Below are 22,752 nucleotides of genomic sequence, written 5' to 3' on the forward strand. Positions count from 1 at the left end.
AAGTGTCCCGTCATCTGCTGGACAGATCAGAGCTGTAATACACAGCAGCCGGCAGCAGTTCTACACACACAAGTACAGACAACAACAAAAAGCAGCTTAATCCAAACAATTAAAGTAATGACTCAGTGTCTCTCATACACTGTCCTTTCACTAATGGAAATCTGGTGTTTACAGCGACACAACATGATGGGGCTCTGTCGACGTTTGCATAAGCAGCTCAAGAACACAAGTATTCAAGCCTAATATTTTTTTATTGTCATTGTTGTAAACCTGATACTGAAAATGTTAGACTCACTACATCAGTCTCACGTTACTTTCTTCACTCAGGCTCAAATAGAGGCTGTACAATTCTGTACCAGACTAAAACTTTTATTATGTTCAAAAACAGCAACTATGCCCACTGTTATTGTGATAAGAGTCAATTTGACTAACAGGAAAATAGTTTAATCAGTATCAGACTACTCATAATAATTAATCAAATTGAAATTACTTTTTAACTCTTTACTCACTGTAACTGCAACCTAATGATTGAACTTTAAGATATTATCCAAAACCGAAGTTGTTAGTAATACAGTGGCTTCATTCCTGGGTATGAATGGATTGTTTGAACTAGTCAATATTAAACCGGGTTATCATGTGCGGACCACACCTTCATATTGAAGTTTTCAGTCCAATTTATTGGTCTGGCTCTATCTCTCCAATCAACCCTTTTATAAATCAGCAACAGAATATTACATGGAGCTCAACTGTTTATAGCCTTAAGTGCAATATTCAACAACACACTTTCTTCTGATCCTGGGTTCCCTGAAACCTTCACGTTTTTGTGTCCAGATAATATTTCTGTAGCTTAATGACCTCATTATGAGACATAATCTCCTGGGGGTGAAGTCATTTTCTGTAAATATTCCCCGCTGGTCTCATGGCAGCAGTCACTACTTTTACTCTGTATATAGTCTCCAGTGGACTCGTGTTAATCCCATGGCAGTTTATTAGAGTCTATACCTCTTCATGTTCTGCAGTGAGTGAGCACGCTGCTCATGAGTGCTGCCCCCCGCCCCGTGACAGTATAAAGCTCAGGGAAGCCCAGTCTGTGCCACTTGTAGCCCCGAGATGGAGATTACCAGGACACACGGCTGCAAGGGGGATTTACCGAACCAACAGTTTCTCTAAAGCTGCTGTAGCCTAGTTATGAGTGACTTTACATCAATTTAGGCTTTAATAACTTCTTTGCCCCTTCTTCTTTTTGATCATCAATTATTCAAACCCGTTTTTCGAAGAGGTCGCTCCTCTCTCCCGGGCAGGATGTTGTCCAGCATGCGCCGCCACAGCCTGCGCCTCCACTCCGAGCTCCACCGCTGGAGCATCTGTGACCCGGGCAGTCAGCGGCTCTCGGACAGCCTGCTCACCCGCGTCCCCATCTGCATCTCCCGCTCCAAGTCCTGCACTGGCTCCGCGGGTGACTCGGACGCCTCCCGGGGAAGTTGGTCTTCCTCGGACTCGGTCATTTCATCGGAGTCGATCGGAGAGCCGCCTCCACCCAGCGGTCCGTACCGCGTGGTGCTCCTGGGGGCCAGCGGGGTCGGGAAGACCGCCTTCGCCGGTATCTTCGCCGGAGCAGCGGACAGCATGGACAGCGACGAGTGCGAGCTTTGTGGAGGTGAATCTTTATTGTCCTGCTGCAGGATAGATGCCAGCGTTATTTCTGTTTTTCTTATGCTTTTGTGATTATTTGCAGATGAAGAGTTTGAAAAGGAGGTTGAAGTGGACGGAGAAGCTGCAACGATTTCTCTTACTGATAAGCCTTCATGGGACTCTGAGGTGAGTTGAAAGTCCTGTTGGCTTTCTCACTGCAGTAGGGCCTATGTGTTTTGACTATTGTAAACTATCCTCCTGCAGTGTGATCAGAGCTGCCCCATGCAGTCAGGCGATGCTTACCTGCTCCTGTACTCCATCACGGACCGCGCGTCTTTCCTCCGCGCGTCAGAGCTGCGCATCTCTCTGCGCCGCTGCCGTCCCGCGCAGCACACTCCTATAATATTGGTAGGCAACAAGTGTGACCTGGTGCGCCGTCGAGAGGTTTCCCCCCACGGTAAGACCCTGCCTTTCATGGTTGAATTGGCTGCTTTTCAATGCGCATTCGTGTGTGGGTCTAATTGTTGCCATTACTTTTTCAGAGGGCCGCGCGTGTGCCGCCCTGTTCGACTGCAAGTTTATTGAGACGTCAGCAGCGATGCAGCATAACGTCTGGGAGGCTTTCCATGGCATTGTGCGGCAATTACGTCTGCGCAGAGACTCAAAGGAAGCAAACAAACGACGTGGATCCGCGAGAAGTAGCTTACGGAGAGAGAGCTTTCCCCTCAAGGCCAAACGTTTTATCGACAAAGTGGTGGCCAAGAACAACCCCAATGTTGCGATTTGGCTCAAATCCAAATCCTGCCATGACCTCTCAGTTCTGTAATGCTCATTTCTGCTCCGAAATGAAACGGCTGGATTCTTCCTGGACATTTGTGGGTGTGGACAGACCAGCAGAGGGCATAAATCATCTCTCACTAAACAATTGCTGTTTTTTTAAATGTCCCATAGGGATCTCTCTTACAGGTGAGGCCTTATGCCATAGGGGGCCCTGTTATACATGTTTTTATGGAAGGTGAGAACTATGCTGGGAGGACAAACTGCACTCAAGGAAATACTTGTTGCGATGTAAAAGTGTCCATGCCGTCTAATGACACATGAACAATTGGACTGGCCTGTTGTTATTGACTGATGGATGCTTTAATATTTTCTCAAACAGAGGGTTTACACCGACAACTTTCAAACTTTATAAGTCTGTGATATTTTCACAAAATGTGTTATTTGCCAACAGGTTTAAGCTAAGGGTGATCAAACTTTGTATGAATATTTAATTTATGTGAACATTGTGTTTCACTCCTTGTAAATAAATGTATTGTACATAAATGTATGTATGTATTTTAATGATGATAAATAAATGATCATGGCGGAGACAATGCTTCCTTTACATTAGTCAGATATTTAAAGACTATAGACTAACTTCTGATAAAGATACGTTTTACAGACGCAGTGGTTCAGAAGACTTCTGATCCGATATTTCAGCCTTCTCGTGTCTCACTCACTTTCCACTGCCACTGTTGCTTAAAAATAGATATTTAATGTATTAGAGGATATTTGTTGCCATAGTGATGGTCCAAGCTTTTGAGCCATGTTGAGTGTGTTGCATCCTGGCAGCATTAGGCAGATGGGGGGCATTGGCTGTGAAATGCACAATCTGCTCGTGGCATTGAATCTGCATAGAAGAGTTATCCAATGAGTGGAATTCCGAATAATGTTTATTTTTTGCGAGTGGCTCACTGCCATTGCGTCCTTGGACAAGGCAATTTATCTTTGGAGTCTGTTTGAAAGAGGGCACTTGTGTGAGCGTGGATGCGGGACAAAACATGGAAATGTCCCTGCGGCTACAAGACACGTTTATATGCATGTGTGTCTCATGTTCATTAAAATACACCGTCCTGACCATGTAAACACGGTAATAATGGGTTACACTCAGGTGACATCATACAATTCCATAAAAGCCCATAGTTTGACACTAAGGCTGAAATCTGGACAGAAATCTAAGGTATAGTTTGCCTTTAAATATGTATTATGAAACTTTTATGTGAAAAAATAAGATCCATTGTAGCATTAATGTTTCATTGATGATGGGAGAGTGTGACCACTGCGCACAGAGCCACTTTATCCAATGGGCTAGCAGGGGCTGGAGCCTGAATTAAGTGAATAAAAAAAGGTGATTCATTGATTTTCATGTCAATCACGTCGCTTTCACTTCACTTGACTAACCGTATGCAATGATTGCGCTGCGCTCCTATGTGTGCACCTGGAGTAGGCCCGCCCTACCTGGCCAAGAGGGATGCATGTAGGAGTAGCAGGGTTTTTGTGGGATTTAGGGTAATAGGTTAGCGTTAGAGTTAGGATTTGTGCTGAGGGGGGGTGGGGGCCCACAGTTCTGTTTAAGCCCCGGGGCCTATGGGTACATTAAGGTGGGCCTTTTCCACCACATCACAAAGATTCTCTAATATCTGGACTCTGTGATGACCAATCCATGTGTGACAATGATGTCTCTTGCTCCCTAAACCTCTTTGACAATGTGAGACCAGCACGAATCCTGGCATTGTCATCTTGGAATAAGCCTGCGCTATCAGGGAACAAGAAATCCATCAATGGAATAATCTGGTCATTCAGGATGTTTATGTCGTCAGCTGATCTCATTCATTGGGCACTTTTGATGAATCTTGATCGGACCAACTGCAGCAACCTCAGATCATAACAGTTAGCTACATCCGGGTGACTTTTTTTATTATCAGGCGGTGTATTTACATCTGATTTTGGTTAATATGTGAAATACTTAGTCACATCAAACAAAAACTAGCGCAAAGTCCAGCATCTTGTGTTGACACAAATCACGATTGCATCAAAAAGTGGAGACATTCAATCACACAGGCCCTATTGTCCATTGAAAGGATTACTCGGGACTTTTGACCATTTAAAAGAGATGATTTATTTTGAATGTTTAGTTGCAATGGCAAAGGTCCTAAGTTTTCATCTCTTGAGACCCTTGTCTAATCAAAACGACCAAAAGCAGGAAGAAGCCGGTGGCAGCCCATGCTTTCAGCCGCCGCAGTCACAGATTTTACTAAAAGCTGTTCGTGTGAAGCTGACTCACACTCAGGCTGTTTGTAACATGTAACACACATCAAAATGATATGGCGCTGCCTTTGAGTGCACTGTTGTTCATTTCAGCGGTGTTTACTGTGGCCTTCAACTCACTTGTCATTGACCAGTTGTATTGTTTAGGCCTTGACTGGTGGAGTGACCCACACATGCATCACCCCTACTCAGTATGAACTATTGTTAGAGGCGGCTTGTTATCAGCTCAACACCACTACTAATGGAAAATCTAAAGGAAACGGGACGGAGGGGCAAAGGTTGAAGTCTGAGTTCTGTTATACAGTAGGAGCTAAATCATGGAAAGGTGGTTCTACTGAGAAGAGTGTCCTTGAATTGCCCCCTTTCTTTTCACCCATTGTTTAACCCAGACTGTGTGTTTTTTTTTACAGCTGTGTAAAAATACAGACTGTCATCACTGCTGTACAGGGTCAAATCAGTTTAATTCTGCATTTTAAGTGGGCATTTGCAATTTAATATGTCTGTACAGTAAATTAAATTGTGCTATTGTCCTGCTTCCTTTGAGATTTTCTCCCATTGGCTCCAGTGACAAGGGCAGGGGTGATTAGACAATCATTAGATGCAATAAAACATTGCAGGTTAGGGCCTGGTTAACGTTTGACCAACGCGGATGAAGCTGCTGAGATCACAGTGAACCTTTGAGGAGTGACTTGCTCCGTCTCTTCCGTAAGGTAAGGGTCTCCTACAGCTCCTCTCTGTTTAAGACACTTCATTTTGTACATATTTAGCACTCGGAGTGGTTTTGTGAGAGCTGTTTTTGTACAGGTGTCCTCTAAAGTGTGTGTGCGTGTGTTTCTTCGTTATCTGTTGAGAAAGTTTTGTTGATCTTGATTTGACTTTGGGCCTAGTACGTGTGTACTGTTCACACACTCTGTGTTCACATATCCTTTTTACTCATTCATTTAAGCCACTGTAGATGTACTGTATATTTAACTTCAATGACATTGCCTTCTGGTACTTGTCTATTAAAAGTAAAGCTACATAAATGGATGCAATATCTTGAGATGGCCAAGTCAAAAAATGGTCATATTGCGTTATGATTATACATGAAATATAGTTTGAAGCCTCATGTCAAGTGAACTCCTTCTGAGGAAGTAAACGTGAGCAGTGCTTTAGAAAGGTCATTAGCCTTGACTCAATGTCACCTTCAGTCCCTTGCACAAGTCGCTTTTATATGCGTAGACTTAGATTTGGAGCTTTATATTACGATTGATTTAATAACACTTCAATGCATTTTTAGAGGATATTATTTTACGTAGTACTTACAATACATGAAATGCCTAAACAAATGCTTATACTGTGTTTCTTGCAATATAGTAGACAACCAAAGAACTATATATTGAATGGTTGAGTATTTAGATATAGAAAGAAAACAATAGTTAAAAGTTGTTGGCCACATTTAAAGGCCTGATTGGATTTGTCTTGTAGCTGCTTTCGCTTTCCATGAATGTGGGTGGAGTCACTTTAAAGAACAGAACTTTAAAGTTCTGTTCATCAAGACATGATCTGAGAGAGTAAAAGCGGCGTGATCGATAGCTTTTGTTCTGTGATATATTTATCACTGAACTGAAAAGAGCTTGTGGTCGTCCAGAACTGCTGTCTCCTAATTGTTGCTTCTTTGTTTCTTTCCAGAGCAAAAAAATGACACCAATAGTCCATTTGTTGTTATTGCCTCTCCTTCTCAGTGCTGTAAGTACATTGTTCGGACACAATAATGTTTTTTATGACTAAGATATTTCTGTGTGTGAGTATGGGGTGCGAGTGAGTAACTGGTGGTGGTTGAGGTTAATTGGCACAAATTGGCAGCCATTTGATCACTCAGGGCAGCTGTGGCAACAGAAGAAGCTCACCAATGTAAACCATAGTGAGACAGACATTCTTTTAAAAGTTTGGTGTAAAGATGTTACTATGTGTATCTTTGAAAAGGTAGCCAAATGTGTCTCTTGCATTGTCATATGTTAATGGTAGTATTAGAGAGATTTTGTCATTCGAAAACCATGTGGGAGAAAATTAAACCACGGGGGGTAACTGTAATCTTTATAAAACACAAAAACTCCTCAGCCATTTAAATTCCATGTAAGTCCAAACCTTTATTTCTGTACTGTAGCGCTATTGTCTTTGATAAAATCCTGAAGGTTGACAGAGGGGTCGCTTCTTGTCAACTGTGTAGACTTTGTTCCCACGTCTCCTCTCTCATAAATCTTCCACACGCCTCATGTATTTGAGTTCAATAAATAACTGCAGCTTCACACTGTGGCTATGATTTAACCTCACCGCGTGGACGTTTGGACTGACTTTCTCCTCTGCCCTGTGACAGGTGACAGGGGAAGGGCTCCAGGACAAAAAGGGCCCGTTTGAGAACACCGCTCTGGACGTCGCCGAGGACACACCCGTACCCTACCCCATTCATAAGGTGCCTGTGCCATTTACTGTCAGTGACTCACTCTCCTCATGGTGCACATGTCGTAAAGCTCTATAATTATCCATTCACAGTTCGAGGTGACGGATCCGGGTGTCGATGGCTTTCGTTTGAGTGGAGAAGGCAGTGATGATGTAAAGATCTCATCAGAGGGGTGGCTTTTCCTTCAGCACCCACTGGACTGGTCTAAGAATGATCATTACATTATTGGGGTAAAGCTCAGTAATAATCCGTATTTTAAAGAATAGTGAATTTGTTTTATACCCGTTTTTTTAATACGATCTTCAGGTCGAAGCTCTAAAAGAAGGCAGTGTTGTACATGGTCCAATATACGTGACCATAAATGTACTGGACATCAACAACCATGCTCCAGCCTTCAACTCCAGCGACTACACAGCAGTGGTACTTGAACACAGTCCTGCGGGTAAGATGATGAGAATCACAGAGCTCGGTAACAGTTAACAAAAAGGCACTAAAAGATGTGGATCATTTGATAGCCACAACTTTTACAACAGAGACAGACAAAGCCTCTCAAACTAAAAAATAATAACACTATCCGTTTCTCATGCATCTGTAGTGCTCATTACTGACTTTAAAGCAATAGACCCATTTTTTGCTAAAACATAGTTAAAAGGACTATGCAGAGTTTAAATGTTAAAATTATGCCCTTTCCTCCCCCTTCATGTTCCAGCCATGTCCTAATGTGTAGAATGACCCCAGTCCTCTTCATCACAACTGCCTCTAAAATCCCGCTCTGTCACTCAAAAAGGTGTTAATTCGGGTCCGAAGTGCCGTCATGCATGAGCTTAATATAGAAACTGCAGTTACGCATAAGACCTGAGGTGGCAGTAGTGAGTATAAAATGACCAACTTGCATCTAGTCTCTTTAACACAATAATATTTAAGATTTTGCTAAACATTGTACCCAGCTCTCTTTAGTTTGACCATTTTTGTGATGTTTATAGCTTCGCTTCCTTATTGGACACTGACAGGAAGTGACATAGATGGAGGCAATTTTAAGCTGTTGCCGTGCCAACCATGTTATGTCAATAGGAAATGAGTGAAACAGCTATGTCACTTTACCTCTATCTATGTCACTTCCCGTCAGCAGCTTAAAAACTCAAATAAACATTTCTGCCCAACATTTTCATTGGTTTGTCTGTATGTTCTAGGTGTCCCGTTCACTCGCGTTTTCGCCTCCGATCTGGACGACCCGGCGTCTCCGAATGCTCGTCTGAAGTACAGCTTAGTCAGCCAGATTCCCAACAAGCATCACACCGCCCTGTTCCAAATCAACGCCGAGACCGGGGAGATCTCCACCACAGCAGAAGGTCGGACACACACACTCATAGGTTTAGGTTCATATGACACCGAAACTATTTGAAGACCGTACGATAGATCAAGACTGTGGAGAAGGACAGTGAAAAGCGACAGTGAATTTGTCTTAAAATGGTCAAAATGCCGATGTATTGAGCTGGTTTATGGTTAACATCTCAGAAACGTCTGAGGCTATACAAATGAAGCAAACATTAGCACAAAGATTAATGCCTTCTCTGTTAGCAATGAACTAAGATGGAAAGCAGTGTTTCAGTTGAAGGAACAAGATTGATAAAGCAAATTTGTGGTCACCATCTTCAGCAAAACAGTATGTGATTAAACACGTGTGGGTTTTCTGTGATCACCAAAAAGAAGTTGCCACCTGGATTTAACTAACTCTCATGATCTGGGGAAGCAGCAGTTTGTCAGATCTAGGTTCAGCAACACTATGAAGAACGAGATCAGCTGAGCATCCTGAATCCCCAGGTTATTCCATCAATGGATTTCATCTTCCCTGATGGCACGGCCTTATTCCAAGATGATGATGCCAGGATTTATCAGGCATGGATTGACCTCCACAGTCCAGATGTGCTGGAGACGGCTTTGTGCACACTCTCTCCCATCATCAATGCAAGATCTTGGTGAAAATGGATCTTTTGACATTACAGAAGCTTATTGAAACAATCCCAGAGCTGTAATCAAAGCTAAAGGCGGTCCTGCCAAATATCAAAGTACGTGACCTTTTATCGAGGCAACTTTTCTTTTGTTCAGGCAGTGTATATAGGCCACTGTCCTATATCAAATATTATGACATCAGACTGTAGCACTTATGAATGCAAACTATTGAAGCCCGCTGTCTGAATGAGGATGGCGGGGTCAGTAATCTCTCCATGTTGGCTTGTAATGTGCACAGTGCCCGTGTAAACCCTGATTAAACAGCGCGTGATGTCCAGATTAAGGCTGATTGTTGACAGATTGTCCGAATGTGTCTCGTGATATTCTGAGCTCTGAGCACGTGAATTAACCTCTGTAAGAAATGCAATTTATCGTGAATATACAGTAGATCGTTTTTCAAAGGATAATGACAATTTCTGATTCTTCCTCTGACAATAAAACGTCTGTGTGTAAATTGCATTTTACGTCATACAGTGAAGGATTGAAAATGTAAGATTGATTTAACCCGGTTATTTTATGTTTGCATACAAGGTAACTGAGGGATTTTATTCAACAGGAGCCGAAATGCTGAAGGCCAGGGAGGGCATCAGGTACAGCAGAGGAGAGGACCAGAGCATCGATGCCTTGAAGACCAAGTTTGACCACTTCTGTTCTCCAGTGCAGAGCATCCCATATGAGCAGAACCCCTTCTTCACCTGTGTGGAGAGAGCAGGTCTGTCCGTGTCAACGAAACACTGATCAAAACCATCCCACTTAAAAACCTGTTCAGTTACTGAATGTTTAGAGCTGCAAAAGGAGCATTTTAATTTAAGAGCGTTTCTGCGGGGCATTAAAAAATCTTTAAGTGAATTGTGCCAAAATCAAGGCCTTAAATGTCTTTTAAGAGACTAGATGTAAGTTGGCCATTTTATACTCACTACTGCCACCTCAGGTCATACGTGTAACTGCACCTTCTGTATTAGAACATTGCTGGAACATGTAAGGGGAGGAAAATACATAATTTTAACATTTTTTCATTCCCTTTAACCTCTTAACCTCCACCTGAACCAAGCGTACTTTCTCCAATTTGGCTTTACCCAAGTCTAAAAAGTTTCTTGAGAAAAAGTGTCAAAATAGGGACGAAAACGAAGATGAAAACGCAATTAAAATGTGACCAAAGAGCGACTAAAATGCGCCGGAAAAGCAACAATAACACACTAAACAAGCAACAAAGAACACAAATAGTGATGAAAAAGCCACACACAAAAAAACACAAAAGGTGACGAAGATGTAAAAAGTGAAGAAAAAAGCACAAAAATGCAACACAAAAACTACAAAAAACATGAAAAAAAACACTTCAAAATTGTGGCGGTAAAAGAGTTACAGTCAGTTTTCGAGGTCTTAGTTTTCAAATGAGCCATTACACTGGCCTAATCTGTAAACTCCAGTCGAGAAACTTTCACATTTGGGTAAGACCGAGAGAAAATGTGCTTGGTTCAGGTGGAAGGTAAGAGGTTAAAAGCATTAAATTGGATTCAAACTGGCAATTAATCTAAATTTATTGGAAAGTGATGACATTGCTCAATAGGTTTTACGATACAAGTTAATGAAAAATACCAAAATGATGGTATAAAACATAAACAGTTGCAGTTCTGGCTGAAACAGACCACATTTCTTTGCTTAAAATTTGCCCGTTTTGTGTAAACCTTTTCCTCTGTTTAATGAAATGTTTGCAAACCAATTTCTTTCTGCATTTGTGGCATTAAAATATAGTATTTTGGCATTAGAATGGCATTACATTTGCTTTTGCCTGTACAAACCCTGAAAGAACACTTGATTGTTTTTATTTTTACTGTCCATAATTGTTTTTGCACTAGTTTCAATAGTGTACTGTTCTCCAAAATAATATTAGCTTTTATTAATGAATGTGAATTGTCTGTGTCAGGCTTTTTTTTAAATTTTTTTTAGACCTTTTAGAGTTTTATTTTGGGCTGATGAATTGCAAATGTTCCCAATCTGTCCTAATTTAGCCAAGGTCTACTTTTAGTCTAATAACCTGCTGTATTTGAAAAGGAAATTTGCAAGGAAAATAACAGCTTTTAAAAAAATATATATATAATAAGAGAAAGCTAAGAACAAAAAGTAATTGCATTTTGTCTGAAACGTCATCAGGCAAAGCGAGGCCGAGTAAAGGAAATGAAGCTGTTAAGTAGACATTTCTTGCAGAGGAAACAAAAGGCAGTACAATGTTGGAGAGTTTTAAAGTAATTAAGAGGAGTTGGTGCTTAGAGTTGGCTGAGCGACTGGCCGGGTGTCTGCTTGATGAGTTTGGATTAGGCGACTCGTTAAGCTGCTACTCATTTCTATGATAGGCACCAAAAGACTGACTGGAGTCGTGTACATACAGCTCTTCGGGTGTTTTTTGTTAGTGGATACTGCAGTTTGATTTAAAGACGTTTTGGAAGGAAATCATCATTATTTTTTATCTATCATGGTCAATAACTGTGACAAAAAATGCTCAAAACTGTGTCAACTGTGTTTTATTTGGTCTTCCTTTTACTCATATTGTAATAGGATGGAAATAGTTCAGTGATCATGAGGGATACAACATTTTGCAGCTATTTTCATATTGCTAATGTACTTTCTGGTCATTTACACTCTTTTATAGCCTATCATTTGTGTTGTGATCAATAATATAACCATGACATTAAGTGCAATGAAAGGTTTGTGCCAAGTTCACCATGTAATTACCATCATTTTCATGTTATTACACAGTTAGCTACCATGCTACGTCTTATTACCGTGCTATTAGTGTGTTGTTTAGTAACGTGCGTCCAAAAACTTGAATATAGTGTTGCAATTGTTGAGAATCTATGCTATTTTTGTAATGACTATTGACCTAATACTGTGCCATTAAGAGCAGCCTTTATTAAAATGTTGTCTTTGTCCCTGTAGAGGTCAGGAGGCGAAGCATTGACCTTGTGGAAGACCCTGACTACACTTTGATCGTGCGTGTTCAGGATTTGGGAGGAGAGTCCCCGAACGCTCTCAGTGGAAGCACTTATGTAAAAGTTATTGTCAAGGAAAATCTTTGGGTCAACCCTGGACCAATCATCATCAAAGAGAACCTGAAGGAGGTCTATCCACACGTCATCACACAGGTACGAGCTGTTTCTGGGTTCAGTGCACATTTACCATTTTACCTAGACTCTTAAAGAAATGACTGGACTGTGATTAATACCTTCTCTGAATTTCTTTAGATACGGTTTGTCAGAGCAATTCAATAGGTTGTCTTGGCAACGTGCACATACTTTATGTCAGTTCAGATGAAGCAGGGCAGGAGCTTATGTAAATATGGGCAATTCAGTGTTTTGTATAGAATCTAAAACATCGATCATTGTTTGCTGGGGATTGGGTTCTTGAGCTTGCCATCTTGATCTTGTGGTTTAAAGGAATAGGCCACTGTTTTTACATACTGAGATATGTTCTTACTTTAGCTTTGACGAGTTCTTTAGGACCTGTCTGGTCTTCCCCCGTGCCTTCAGTCACGTAAACACAGCGCAGACGGCGTTAGCATTTAGCCTCTCCTGCTCTCCACTATAGCTCCAAAACTGGTCAAGATAGAAGCTACCAAGCTCTTCCACGTTTTCCCTATTTAAATATGGTTACGTGAAGTGTTACACTACAAAGTATAATTACACAAAATTAAACAATGTGGATTTTCTAAGCGGATAAAAGGGGGGACTATATTGCAAGGCATAGTAATACCAGGAGTAATTTGGTATCTGCACAGTAAAGTGAAGATTACTACGTGGATTTCGAACTACTCCTGGTATTATTACGCCTTACAATATAGTTTCCCCTTTAATCCGCTTAGAAATTCCACATTGTTTAATTTTGTGTAATTATACTTTGTAGTGTAACACTTCACGTAACCATATTTAAATAGGGAAAACGTGGAAGAGCTTGGTAGCTTCTATCTTGACCAGTTTTGGAGCTATAGTGGAGAGCAGGAGAGGCTAAATGCTAACGCCGTCTGCGCTGTGTTTACGTGACTGAAGGCACGGGGGAAGACCAGACAGGTCCTAAAGAACTCGTCAAAGCTAAGGTAAGAACATATCTCAGTATGTAAAACGGTGACCTATTCCTTTGAAGACCCCCAGCAATTGCGTCTTTGGGACTGAGCAAAGCCACCATTTTGAAAAACTACAGAGCAAAAATAATTTCAGCTTCACTCATTCATGCAAAGATAACATTAAGCTTTGTGCTGGTTTTTGTTTCATGTGTCCAAGTAATTACAGAGACACAAACCATAAACCAGGGCCAAATCAAGATCCCCAAACCCATTGTTGATTTTTGATGTTTCACTGGTTTTAGATATTTTTTTATGTGTCCTGTGGAGTTTTTGCCCAGTTTCGACTGATGGGACCAAAAAATTAAATGTTTTTTCTTAAATCTTCTTAAATTTCAGGTCCAATCTAATGACCCAAATGCGCTGTACAGACTGGTGCAAAAAGAGAGAGTGCTGAATTTCCCCTTCAGGATTTCTGTGGATGGAGAAATCGAGCTGACAGAGGAGTTGGACAGAGAGGACAAAGACATGGTAAAAACAAAAATACAAAACAGAAAGAAAGAAAGAAAGAAAGAAAGAAAGAAAGAAAGAAAGAAAGATACTGTAGATAGATAGATAGATAGATAGATAGATAGATAGATAGATAGATAGATAGATAGATAGATAGATAGATAGATAGATAGATAGATAGATTCTTAAAGGAATAATATAAAATAAGGTGATCTACTTTTTGTTTTAGTACATCCTGGTGGTTTTTGCTGAGGACCAATATGGAAACCAGTTAGATCCCCCGATGGAGATCCAAGTCGTGGTGCAAGATGTGAACGACAACGCGCCTGAGTGTGAAGAGGAGTCTGTTTTTGAAGTGCAGGAGAACGAGCCTGTGGGTGAGTTATTTTTGTCCCAATAATATTAAGCAGTTTGTGAAGGTGAAGCCCAGGTTTTGATCAATTTGATGTGAGAGAATTGTAGAATCAATCTAACAGCACTGGCATGTGTTGTGTTGCAGGCAGCCTGATTGGGGCGTTTTTGGCTCATGACGCTGATGATGCTACGACCCTGAACGCTCAGCTGACGTACTCCATCGTGTCCCAAACCCCAAGTGCCTCGGCCAACGCCTTCTCCATAGACCCCATGCTGGGAGAGATCCGCGCTCTACAAGTGCTGCGCCGACGGGACTCAAAAATGTACCACCTCGATGTTCAAGTCAGTGACCCAGGTAACAGCGTAACACTGACGCAGCTGAGGTCTTTAGCACAATGTCTCGGGAGCAAATGTTTGGGGCAAGTTTTTGTCACATTAATACATTTTACAGTTTAGAAGCATCAAACACAGGATTATCAACCTCTAATCCTCAGCCCTGGCCCACTAAAGACCTCCCTGCCTTTTCTATCTCAGTTTTCAGTGTTCAGTGTAAGGTCGTCATCAAGGTCATTGACGTCAACAATGAGCTGCCACTGTTTGAGACAAAAGATGTGAGTGTTTTTACCAGTTTTTCGCCGTAATTATTTTGCTCTCCTTGATAATGAACATTTAAAGTGATGTTTTTCTCTGTGCAGTACGGCAGCCACTCTCTGGCTGAGGACACGCCCGTTGGTCACACACTTCTGACTCTGAAGGCGACTGACGCAGACGAGGTGGAGAGCGGCAGTTCCAAAATCGAGTTCCACATTTCTGAAGGGAATGAAGATGGCATTTTTGCAGTGCAGACTGAAGAAAATGGAGTCGGCGAGCTTGTCGTTGTAAAGGTAAAATCATTATTTGAATACATTTGCTTAATGCACATTTAGTTCCTATTATTCAGAATGTTTTTCTCATATTATTATATAATTAGAGACACAAGGGAAGATTTAATACCGTTACATCCAGACAAACTGCATATTTCTGAAAGATATTCATTATATTTCAGCTGTTATTAAAGATGAGGGTAAACATGGGCCCAAACATGGCTCCCCCTCTTTTTTCTCCCGAGATGCCCTTTTTACCAGTGATTCACCAGTGACCCCCAGGCCCTTCTCAAATATGACAAAATACAATTTATTTTTAAAAAGCAATGGAAACTTATATATTGTTATATTAATCAGAAAAGGTCATTAAAACAAAATAATAATTTATATAAAATGATTTTATGAATTGGCTTTCCTTCATTATAATTCTCTAAGACCAGTTTGGACCTGGTTGGGAATCTCTGCTCTGGAAGCTTTGCTCGTGGGGTCCATTTTTATTTACTTATTTTTAAATTAAATGTATCATATTTTCTGTATTTAAACAGATGTTATAATATAATAATAAAGGCTTACACTTGTATTGCGCTTTACAAGCCAGTATTACCAAGTTTCTCAAAGCGCTACATAGTCATTATTTATTCACACATACTCAGTGGTGGTAAGCTACTATTGTAGCCACAGCTGCCCTGGAGTAGACTGATGGAAGCGAGGCAACCAGTTTGTGCCAGCGGCCCCTCCGACCACCACTAACCACACACTCACTACATTCATTCTGGCCTATTGTACATGTTTTTAGTGGTAGGTATACTTTATTGTACCTGTAGGGAAATTTGTCCTCTGCATTTGACCCGCTGGGACCAGATGTAGGGCCAGGTTGATGGTCAGAATCACCTAAACATGTATAATAGGTGAATCTTAACATGCTGCAGGCCTGAGATGGTCCAAGTTTGAGGACAAACTACAGACTGAGCTATAACTGCAGGCCTGCACTAACTTGGACTTTATTGGGGGCAGGTACTTTACTCTGGGATTGTGACGGTTTTATGTCTATTACAAACTTGTTTTAGCCATAACATCTGATTAAATACAAGATTATAACATTTACATCATGTAAAATGTTTTTGTAACTGTAAATAAATCAACATTACAATAAAATCAATATTTGAACATTTTTACCCCATATCTGGAGACACAGATAAGTAATGTTTATGAAATATTTATTTATAAATTCCTACATATTTAAAAGTTGAATTCATAATCTTTAGAATAGTAATTCAATTCTTAAAATCAAATATTAGGTCTTTAAAACTTGTTTCTCTTTTCTTTAGCCTCTGGATTTTGAGACGTCTTCATCCTACAACCTGAAGATCGACGCTCGTAACCCGGAGCCTCTGATGAAGGGGCTGGAGTACGGCAGCGAGTCCTCGACTTCTGTGCAGCTCGCAGTCACTGATGTGGACGAGGCCCCGGAGTTCAGTATGGACATCCTGGATGTGACCGTCCCAGAAGACATCGCCCAAGGGACTGTGCTGCTCAAAGTGGAGGCCAAGGACCCGGAGGGCAAGGACATCAGGTAGACACTGGCTTCACATCCAGGGCTAGTAATTCCCATTTAAATGCAGATTACAGGGTATTGTTGTTAAACTAAGTCCATTTAAAAAGACAGGATCACATGAAACAGCAGAACACAATAAACATCATCCACAGCAGACACCAGAAACTGTGGATCCAAAAACAAGATTATTTGTAGGGCAGCCTGGCTTTGAACATTGTCAGAGCTGAGGCCCAGCTCACATTTTCAGGAAGCCTGTTCCAGATTTTAGCTTCATGAAGCAGAAACGCAGCCTCACTGTGTTTAGTGACTCTGATCTGAGCACCAGCAGGAGACCACTCACTCACCACTCGCTCTGAGAGTATGGCAGAATATGGCAGACATTGGCATTTGGTCATGCAGAGAGTTGTACACAAGTAGAGCTGCTTCAGAGTCAATTCTCTGAGCAACATGAAGCCAGACCTGAGCACTGGACTAATATGATCGTATTTCCAGGTTATTGTCAGGGCTAGCTGAGTGCAGATTTAACCAGTCTCTGAACTCTCAGAGGAAGCACATAGTAACTTTAAAGCCCCTAGAGGCCAAAAGCGGCACTGCATGTTGCGTTTTTTGTTTTACTTGTTAATAGTCCGTGAGAGTAAATACTACGCTGACAGAAAAGGCAAAGAGAGAGAGGGATATTGTACATTGTGCCACAACTCAATGATACAATTGAGATATTTTTTTTCACTCAAACTTGGCTGTAAACACTGCTAAAGTGGCGCTAGCCTGCAGTTAGCTTGTTAGCTTCTTCTTCATGATTCTTCCGGAAGCAAGGAAGTTGCAAGGGTCGTTTTCTGGCCAGCGACACCAGGGGGGGGATGAAAGACCCCCCAATCTTCCCATTAACACTTGTATTATCCCGAAAAGGATTACGAAAAGGATTTATTAAGGCAGGGGTGCCCAAACCTTTTGTCTCCGAGGGCCAAAATGAAAAAGTGCCTGTGAGTCGCGGGCCAAACACAGCGACAGCAGGAAACACATATAACACATATAAATGCAAATTACATTTGCATTTGATTCCATCTATGCAAATAACATGCTATATTAAAACAAATGGCAACTATGGCAAAAGCCTAGTTTTAGTAGAACAAAATCAACAATTGTAGCAATTTAGTGCAAAATGTAAAAAAAAAAAAAAAACACCTGCATCTACAGCACCTACAGTAACTTTACCTCATTTTTTAACTCAAAGAAAATGCCACATTAGATTATTTTGAAAGTGTCAGTTCAGCATCAATTCTTTTATAAGTCAATTTTTAACATATACTGTTGTCGATGTTAACAACCTTTGCAATAAAAGTTGGAACACTGAAAGTTGGTGCTACAACACTCTGTGATTAAGAAATACCAAGACACCACAACAGTGTTTCCAAAAGGAGTGAAACAGCGCCCCCAATTTGACGCGGGTGCTCAAAAAGTGTACTGCATCAATATTTACCATTGAGAATGAATGGAAGAGAGTTTTAACCACAGCAGTGCACGAGTAGGTCACTCTCTGGCGGGCCAACACAATTGTTTCGGCCAAATTTGGCCCGCAGGCCCCACTTTGGGCACTCCTGTATTAAGGTTAACAAGTTACTTAGTTCTGCTTTAAGTCACATTCCTCTTAAAGGAAATATGCAGTTGAAATACAAACTCTATCTCCAACCTCCTGACCAAGACCCAGGCTCAAGAGTGAGGCCCCTGAGAGCTGCACTGTGGTCGCCTACTGCTCCGGACGCGGCTGCACTGGTTTGAAATGAGTCAAAAGCAGAGGAAAGATGCAAAAGAAATGAATCTGACTTAGCCAAAAAGATTGTATGTTGTGTGCAAATAATGGACGCACTGTTGTTCTGTGTCTGTGTAGTTTTAAGTTGGACGGAGATTCCCAGGGCTGGCTGGAAATCGATGCTGCCTCCGGAGAGATCAAGACTAAAAACAAACTGGACAGAGAAACTTTGGAGACCTTCTCAGTCACTGTCACTGCCTTTGAGAAAGGTGAGTGTAACGTTCAACTCTTTCTGGCCATAAAAGTTAGTTTTCAACTATATAAAGTTGTTCATAAAGTGCGATTGGAACAAAATATCTCATCTCTATGGGATCTGATTATGTCCAAATGCATGTTATTCCTGCACTAGAGTAGTTTATCTAATCTAATACTTAAAAGAATAAACACACTTAAATATTATCCCAAAATGATGCAGCCCTACCTCTACATTTAACACGTGTCTCTCTCAGATAATCCAGAGAAGTCGTCTGAGCATGAGCTGTCCGTCAAGCTGTTGGACATTAATGACCACTATCCCACATTGACCGAGACCAAGTCCTTCATCTGCTACAACAAACCCGCCCCCGTCCTCATCAAAGCCAAGGACGCAGACGCCCCTCCGTTTTCTGAGCCCTTCACCTTCGCCTTTTCTCACGGCAAGAAGTCGCCCAACTGGGATCTGCAAGCTGTGGACGGTATGCGTGGAGCAAAAGGAGCCTATGCAAATGTTCAGGTTTACATTTTTAATACTGTTTTTGAAATAGGTTCGACCGCTAAACTGACTTTGAAGAAAAGTCCAGGTGCAGATAAAACCTTCGCCCTGTCCATCAATATTAAAGACAATGCAGGAGTAGGGGTCAATCAGGCTTTCGAAGGTGAGTGAGCATATATGTTACTGCAGCATCTGGATACTGGTAGTCTTGATTTTATGTCCTGTAAAATACTGCTCTCAGACTTTTATAGAGCGACATGTTCTTTTCTAAATCACAACTTCATCACAGGTGAACTTTTATAGTCGTTCAAAAGGTGCAGAGCCATGACTGACAACAGTGGAATGGCGTCTGCAGCTTGTGTTTTATGCTGCAGTGGTTCTTTTCTTTATTCTTTTTTAGTACAATATCATGAAATATTAGACCTTCCAAGTGCCAGCAAATCGAGATCATATAATTGCAAATCCAGGTTAAAACAAAAGGGGTTTAAAATAGACCATAATGTGTCTAATTTGTGTCTGAACTTGGCGTACAATTTATACAATGTCGGTAGAGCGGGTCGTCTCATGATCGGAAGGTTGTACTAATTTGTACCAATGCAGTACATACATAATAAGACCCTGAGGGTTAGGGATTACGTTTAGGATTAGAGTTAGGGTTTTATATTTACATTGTGTAACTCCAAACTACTAATACACATTATTCCATCGTGTATGTAACCCAGAGCAACAAGTCATTACACGTTGTTACAGAGCATGTTACGTACAATGTATCAAGGCTAGTTGTGTTTCCCCAAAACTCACTAAATGTAGCCAGTGTAGTACTTCATTTTACAATTAATTAAGACTTGGCAATTATTTTCCCCATATTGATTGATCTCGATTTTGCAAGTCGATTTCATTTTTTCATAAAAAATTAAACACATCTTTTATTCAAACCTCAGCTCAAACAAAAACAAATCCTTTCCTTTAGTTTAAATGAGATCTGGAATTCGACCATATCGCGTATATCGGATTAGTTCAAATTCAGATAAGCTATTAAATTAACATAAAGAAACAGGTAATCTCTGTTTCATAGAACAGACAAAAGTTTTCCATTGTCTCATCCAAACTCCCAAGCTAGGCACTGTTTGTGCCAAAGAAATGTCTGTAAACCTGTCGATTATAAAGTCCTGTGACAATTATTGCGATTGACCAAAGTAAAAATTGCGATTCTGATTAAATTTCGATTACTTGCCCAGCCCTACAATTAAACAATGTTAGTATTTATTTAATTTTTAATTTAATTAATTTATTGAATAGGGGCAGTGCATATTATTGAACATCTGTAGTTACAGTGTAAATATGCCATTTAGCAAACATGCTCATTTCCATCTGCAGTCCCCAGGCAGGCGACATACTGCTGCATAAATAGAAATAATTTGTGAAGGTCTGAAATGTTCTGAAATTACTGTGCTTTATTTTTATTTCTTTAACTTTTATTTACCCAGGAAAAAAATCATTGAGATTTACAGTCTCAGTGCAGTTGTAATAATGTGATAATACTGAGTGACATGCTTGTTGTTTCTCTGTCCAGTGCAAGTGTGTAACTGCACAGAGCTGGGCTACTGCTATGTAGAGCCTGGTAAACACAGCTTCATGCTCGGAATGGGCGCCACGATCGGCATCCTCGCCGGCATCCTGGGCTTTTGCAGTAAGTCCTATTAACATTATCAACACCACACAGGAAATCCAATGCACTATTTGACGATTCTGACTGTTTTTGCAGTTATTGCGTTCGTGGTCGTGATCCGGCGCATTGGCAAGAAAAAGGAGAAGACTGAGAATGTGGAGGAGAAAAATGCCATGCTGTAGATTGTACTTTTATCATTGTAAGTTGTCTCTGACTTCAATAGTGTCACTGCTTGGGTCTTATTGAGTCAAAAGACCTGAGACATGTTTGTACATTCATTTGTGTTGCCTCCGGGTTATTTAGATGTGTTTAATATATTGCAGTCAGATAACTTTCATCTTATACATGCATTTTGACTGTATTTTTATTCTCCACAAAAAGACTTTCGATTCAATTTCTGCCCAAGTTCAATCATTTCTGTTAAACACTCACTGACTTAATTTATTTTACTGTTTCGCCCTCATGTTTTAGCTTTTGTTTTTGCCCTGACATTTGTACTTTTAGGCACCCTCAACATAACAAACCTTTACTGTCAAAAAGGCATGTTTGGTCCTGGAGGTTCTGTCAGCAGTGATCAAGAATTACATAATTTTGTGACAGGCTTTCACTGTCCCGTCTCCCAATAAACAAAGCGTCTGGGATCACTGTTGCTTTTCCGTGTGTCTGTGTGGGTGAGCGTGTTTGTGTCATGGCGGATGCATGGCACTGCAGGTGTTTGGTGACATAATTCTCACGCCTCGGCTTCCTTTATTTTTCTGTCCATTACAAGCATTTAGTGGGTCTCTGGGAACACTAGGTCTTTGTAAAATATGACCAGGCCATGCCCCGGTTGAGAGCAGTGACCTTTCCCACATTTCTAACCACTTTTTTCATCATCTTTTGAATGACTTTAGTAGTTCATATTGTTGATGTGCACACACTTCTTGAAAATGTTGCTTTTTATTGGTTATAAATTGTTTAAAAGGTTGTGCTAAAGACAGTTTGGATTCCTTTTCCACCAACACATAGTCAACATAAATACACGGCCTCACCATGACATTTGATTGCAGCACGCACTGGCTGTGGCTTTGTTCCAGTAAACTTCTACAATGTCAATAGATCTAGTGCCGCAGTGTGACCCCTGTGCAAAGCCTTCTCCAGCACATCCCAAAGATTCTTAATGTTAGGGTTAAGATCTGTATGAAAATGATGTCTCCTGCTCCCTGAACCGCTCTTTCACAACGTGAGCCCGATGAGTCCTGGCATTGTCATCTTGGAATATGCCGGTTCCATCAGGGAAGAAGAAATCCATTGATGAAATAACCTGGTCATTCAGGATGTTCAGTTGATCTCATTCTTTGGGCCCAAAGTGTGGATGAATCTAAACCTGACCAACTGCAGCAGCCACAGATCATAACAGTCCAGGCTGTGTGTGTCTAATCCTTGTTTTCTCTGGTTTGACCTTTTGAGATGTTTGTGGTCACCGTGGAAACTATACCATAACAATGGACCATGAGCAAGTCCCCCACACTCTTATTTAACTTTTTGCTACTTTTTGGGTGTGTAGCTAAAATAGCGCTCGTGCTTCACAGATAGAAGGTTTGGGTTCGATCCCCGGGCGGAGGGGTCCTTTGTGTAGTTTGCATGTTCACCATGTGTCTGTCCACATAGATTTCCTCTGGGTACTCTGGTTTCCCCTACCACTAAAAACATGTACAATAGGCCTGAATGAATGTACTGTGTGAGTGAGTGGTTGGTGGTGATCGAAGAGGCCAATGGCACAGATTGGTAGCCTCACTTCCGTCAGTCTACCCCAGGGAAGCTGTGGCTACAATAGAAGCTCACTGAGTATGGCGTGAATGAGAAACTTGGCTTTGTGAAACAGGCTTGTTTCAATGCCAGTGTAAGCCATTATTATTATTATTATCATTATTTAATACTTTTGTCTCACCATAGTACTGCTGGGTTGCAGGTTCTAGAATGTGATGATGTCACAGGACCCAGGACCAAAAGCGAAAAAGAAAATGTATGAATTACAAAAATTATCATTAATATCAGCCACTGGGTCCGTGGACTCTCTATACAAGACCAAAAATGTCCTCAA

General features: G+C 41.1%; 2 protein-coding genes across 2 annotated transcripts; both read left to right on the top strand.

Moving 5' to 3' along the window:
• The first annotated feature begins 1,259 nt into the window (after window positions 1-1,259).
• Window positions 1,260-2,552, top strand: gem (GTP binding protein overexpressed in skeletal muscle). Its single transcript, XM_079562094.1, has 4 exons — window positions 1,260-1,657; window positions 1,736-1,818; window positions 1,897-2,089; window positions 2,175-2,552. The coding sequence occupies exons 1-4, from the start codon at window positions 1,303-1,305 to the stop codon at window positions 2,456-2,458; spliced, it is 915 nt and encodes a 304-aa protein (XP_079418220.1). The 5' UTR covers window positions 1,260-1,302; the 3' UTR covers window positions 2,459-2,552.
• A 3,847-nt stretch (window positions 2,553-6,399) lies between these two features.
• cdh17 (cadherin 17, LI cadherin (liver-intestine)) lies at window positions 6,400-20,950 on the top strand (the record flags this gene model as incomplete). The annotated part of the gene is made up of 18 exons (XM_079562312.1): window positions 6,400-6,447; window positions 7,076-7,171; window positions 7,252-7,389; window positions 7,466-7,601; window positions 8,350-8,508; window positions 9,726-9,881; window positions 12,104-12,309; window positions 13,620-13,751; window positions 13,960-14,107; window positions 14,230-14,439; window positions 14,619-14,695; window positions 14,780-14,968; window positions 16,276-16,520; window positions 18,388-18,518; window positions 18,759-18,983; window positions 19,053-19,163; window positions 20,574-20,690; window positions 20,766-20,950. The coding sequence occupies 18 exons, from the start codon at window positions 6,400-6,402 to the stop codon at window positions 20,849-20,851; spliced, it is 2,610 nt and encodes an 869-aa protein (XP_079418438.1). The 3' UTR covers window positions 20,852-20,950.
• Between the last annotated feature and the right edge of the window lie 1,802 nt (window positions 20,951-22,752).

Source organism: Gobius niger (genome assembly GCF_951799975.1).
Source record: "Gobius niger genome assembly, chromosome: 8".
Classification (NCBI taxonomy): domain Eukaryota; kingdom Metazoa; phylum Chordata; class Actinopteri; order Gobiiformes; family Gobiidae; genus Gobius; species Gobius niger.

What these genes read in the sequence shown, in the direction of transcription:
- gem (XM_079562094.1), top strand. Translation starts at nt 1,303, where the DNA reads ATGTTGTCCAGCATGCGCCGCCACAGCCTGCGCCTCCACTCCGAGCTC. An exon ending in AGCCTTCATGGGACTCTGAG is followed by an intron (nt 1,819 to 1,896) that starts GTGAGTTGAAAG and finishes ATCCTCCTGCAG; the next exon opens with TGTGATCAGAGCTGCCCCAT. An exon ending in TCGAGAGGTTTCCCCCCACG is followed by an intron (nt 2,090 to 2,174) that starts GTAAGACCCTGC and finishes TTACTTTTTCAG; the next exon opens with AGGGCCGCGCGTGTGCCGCC.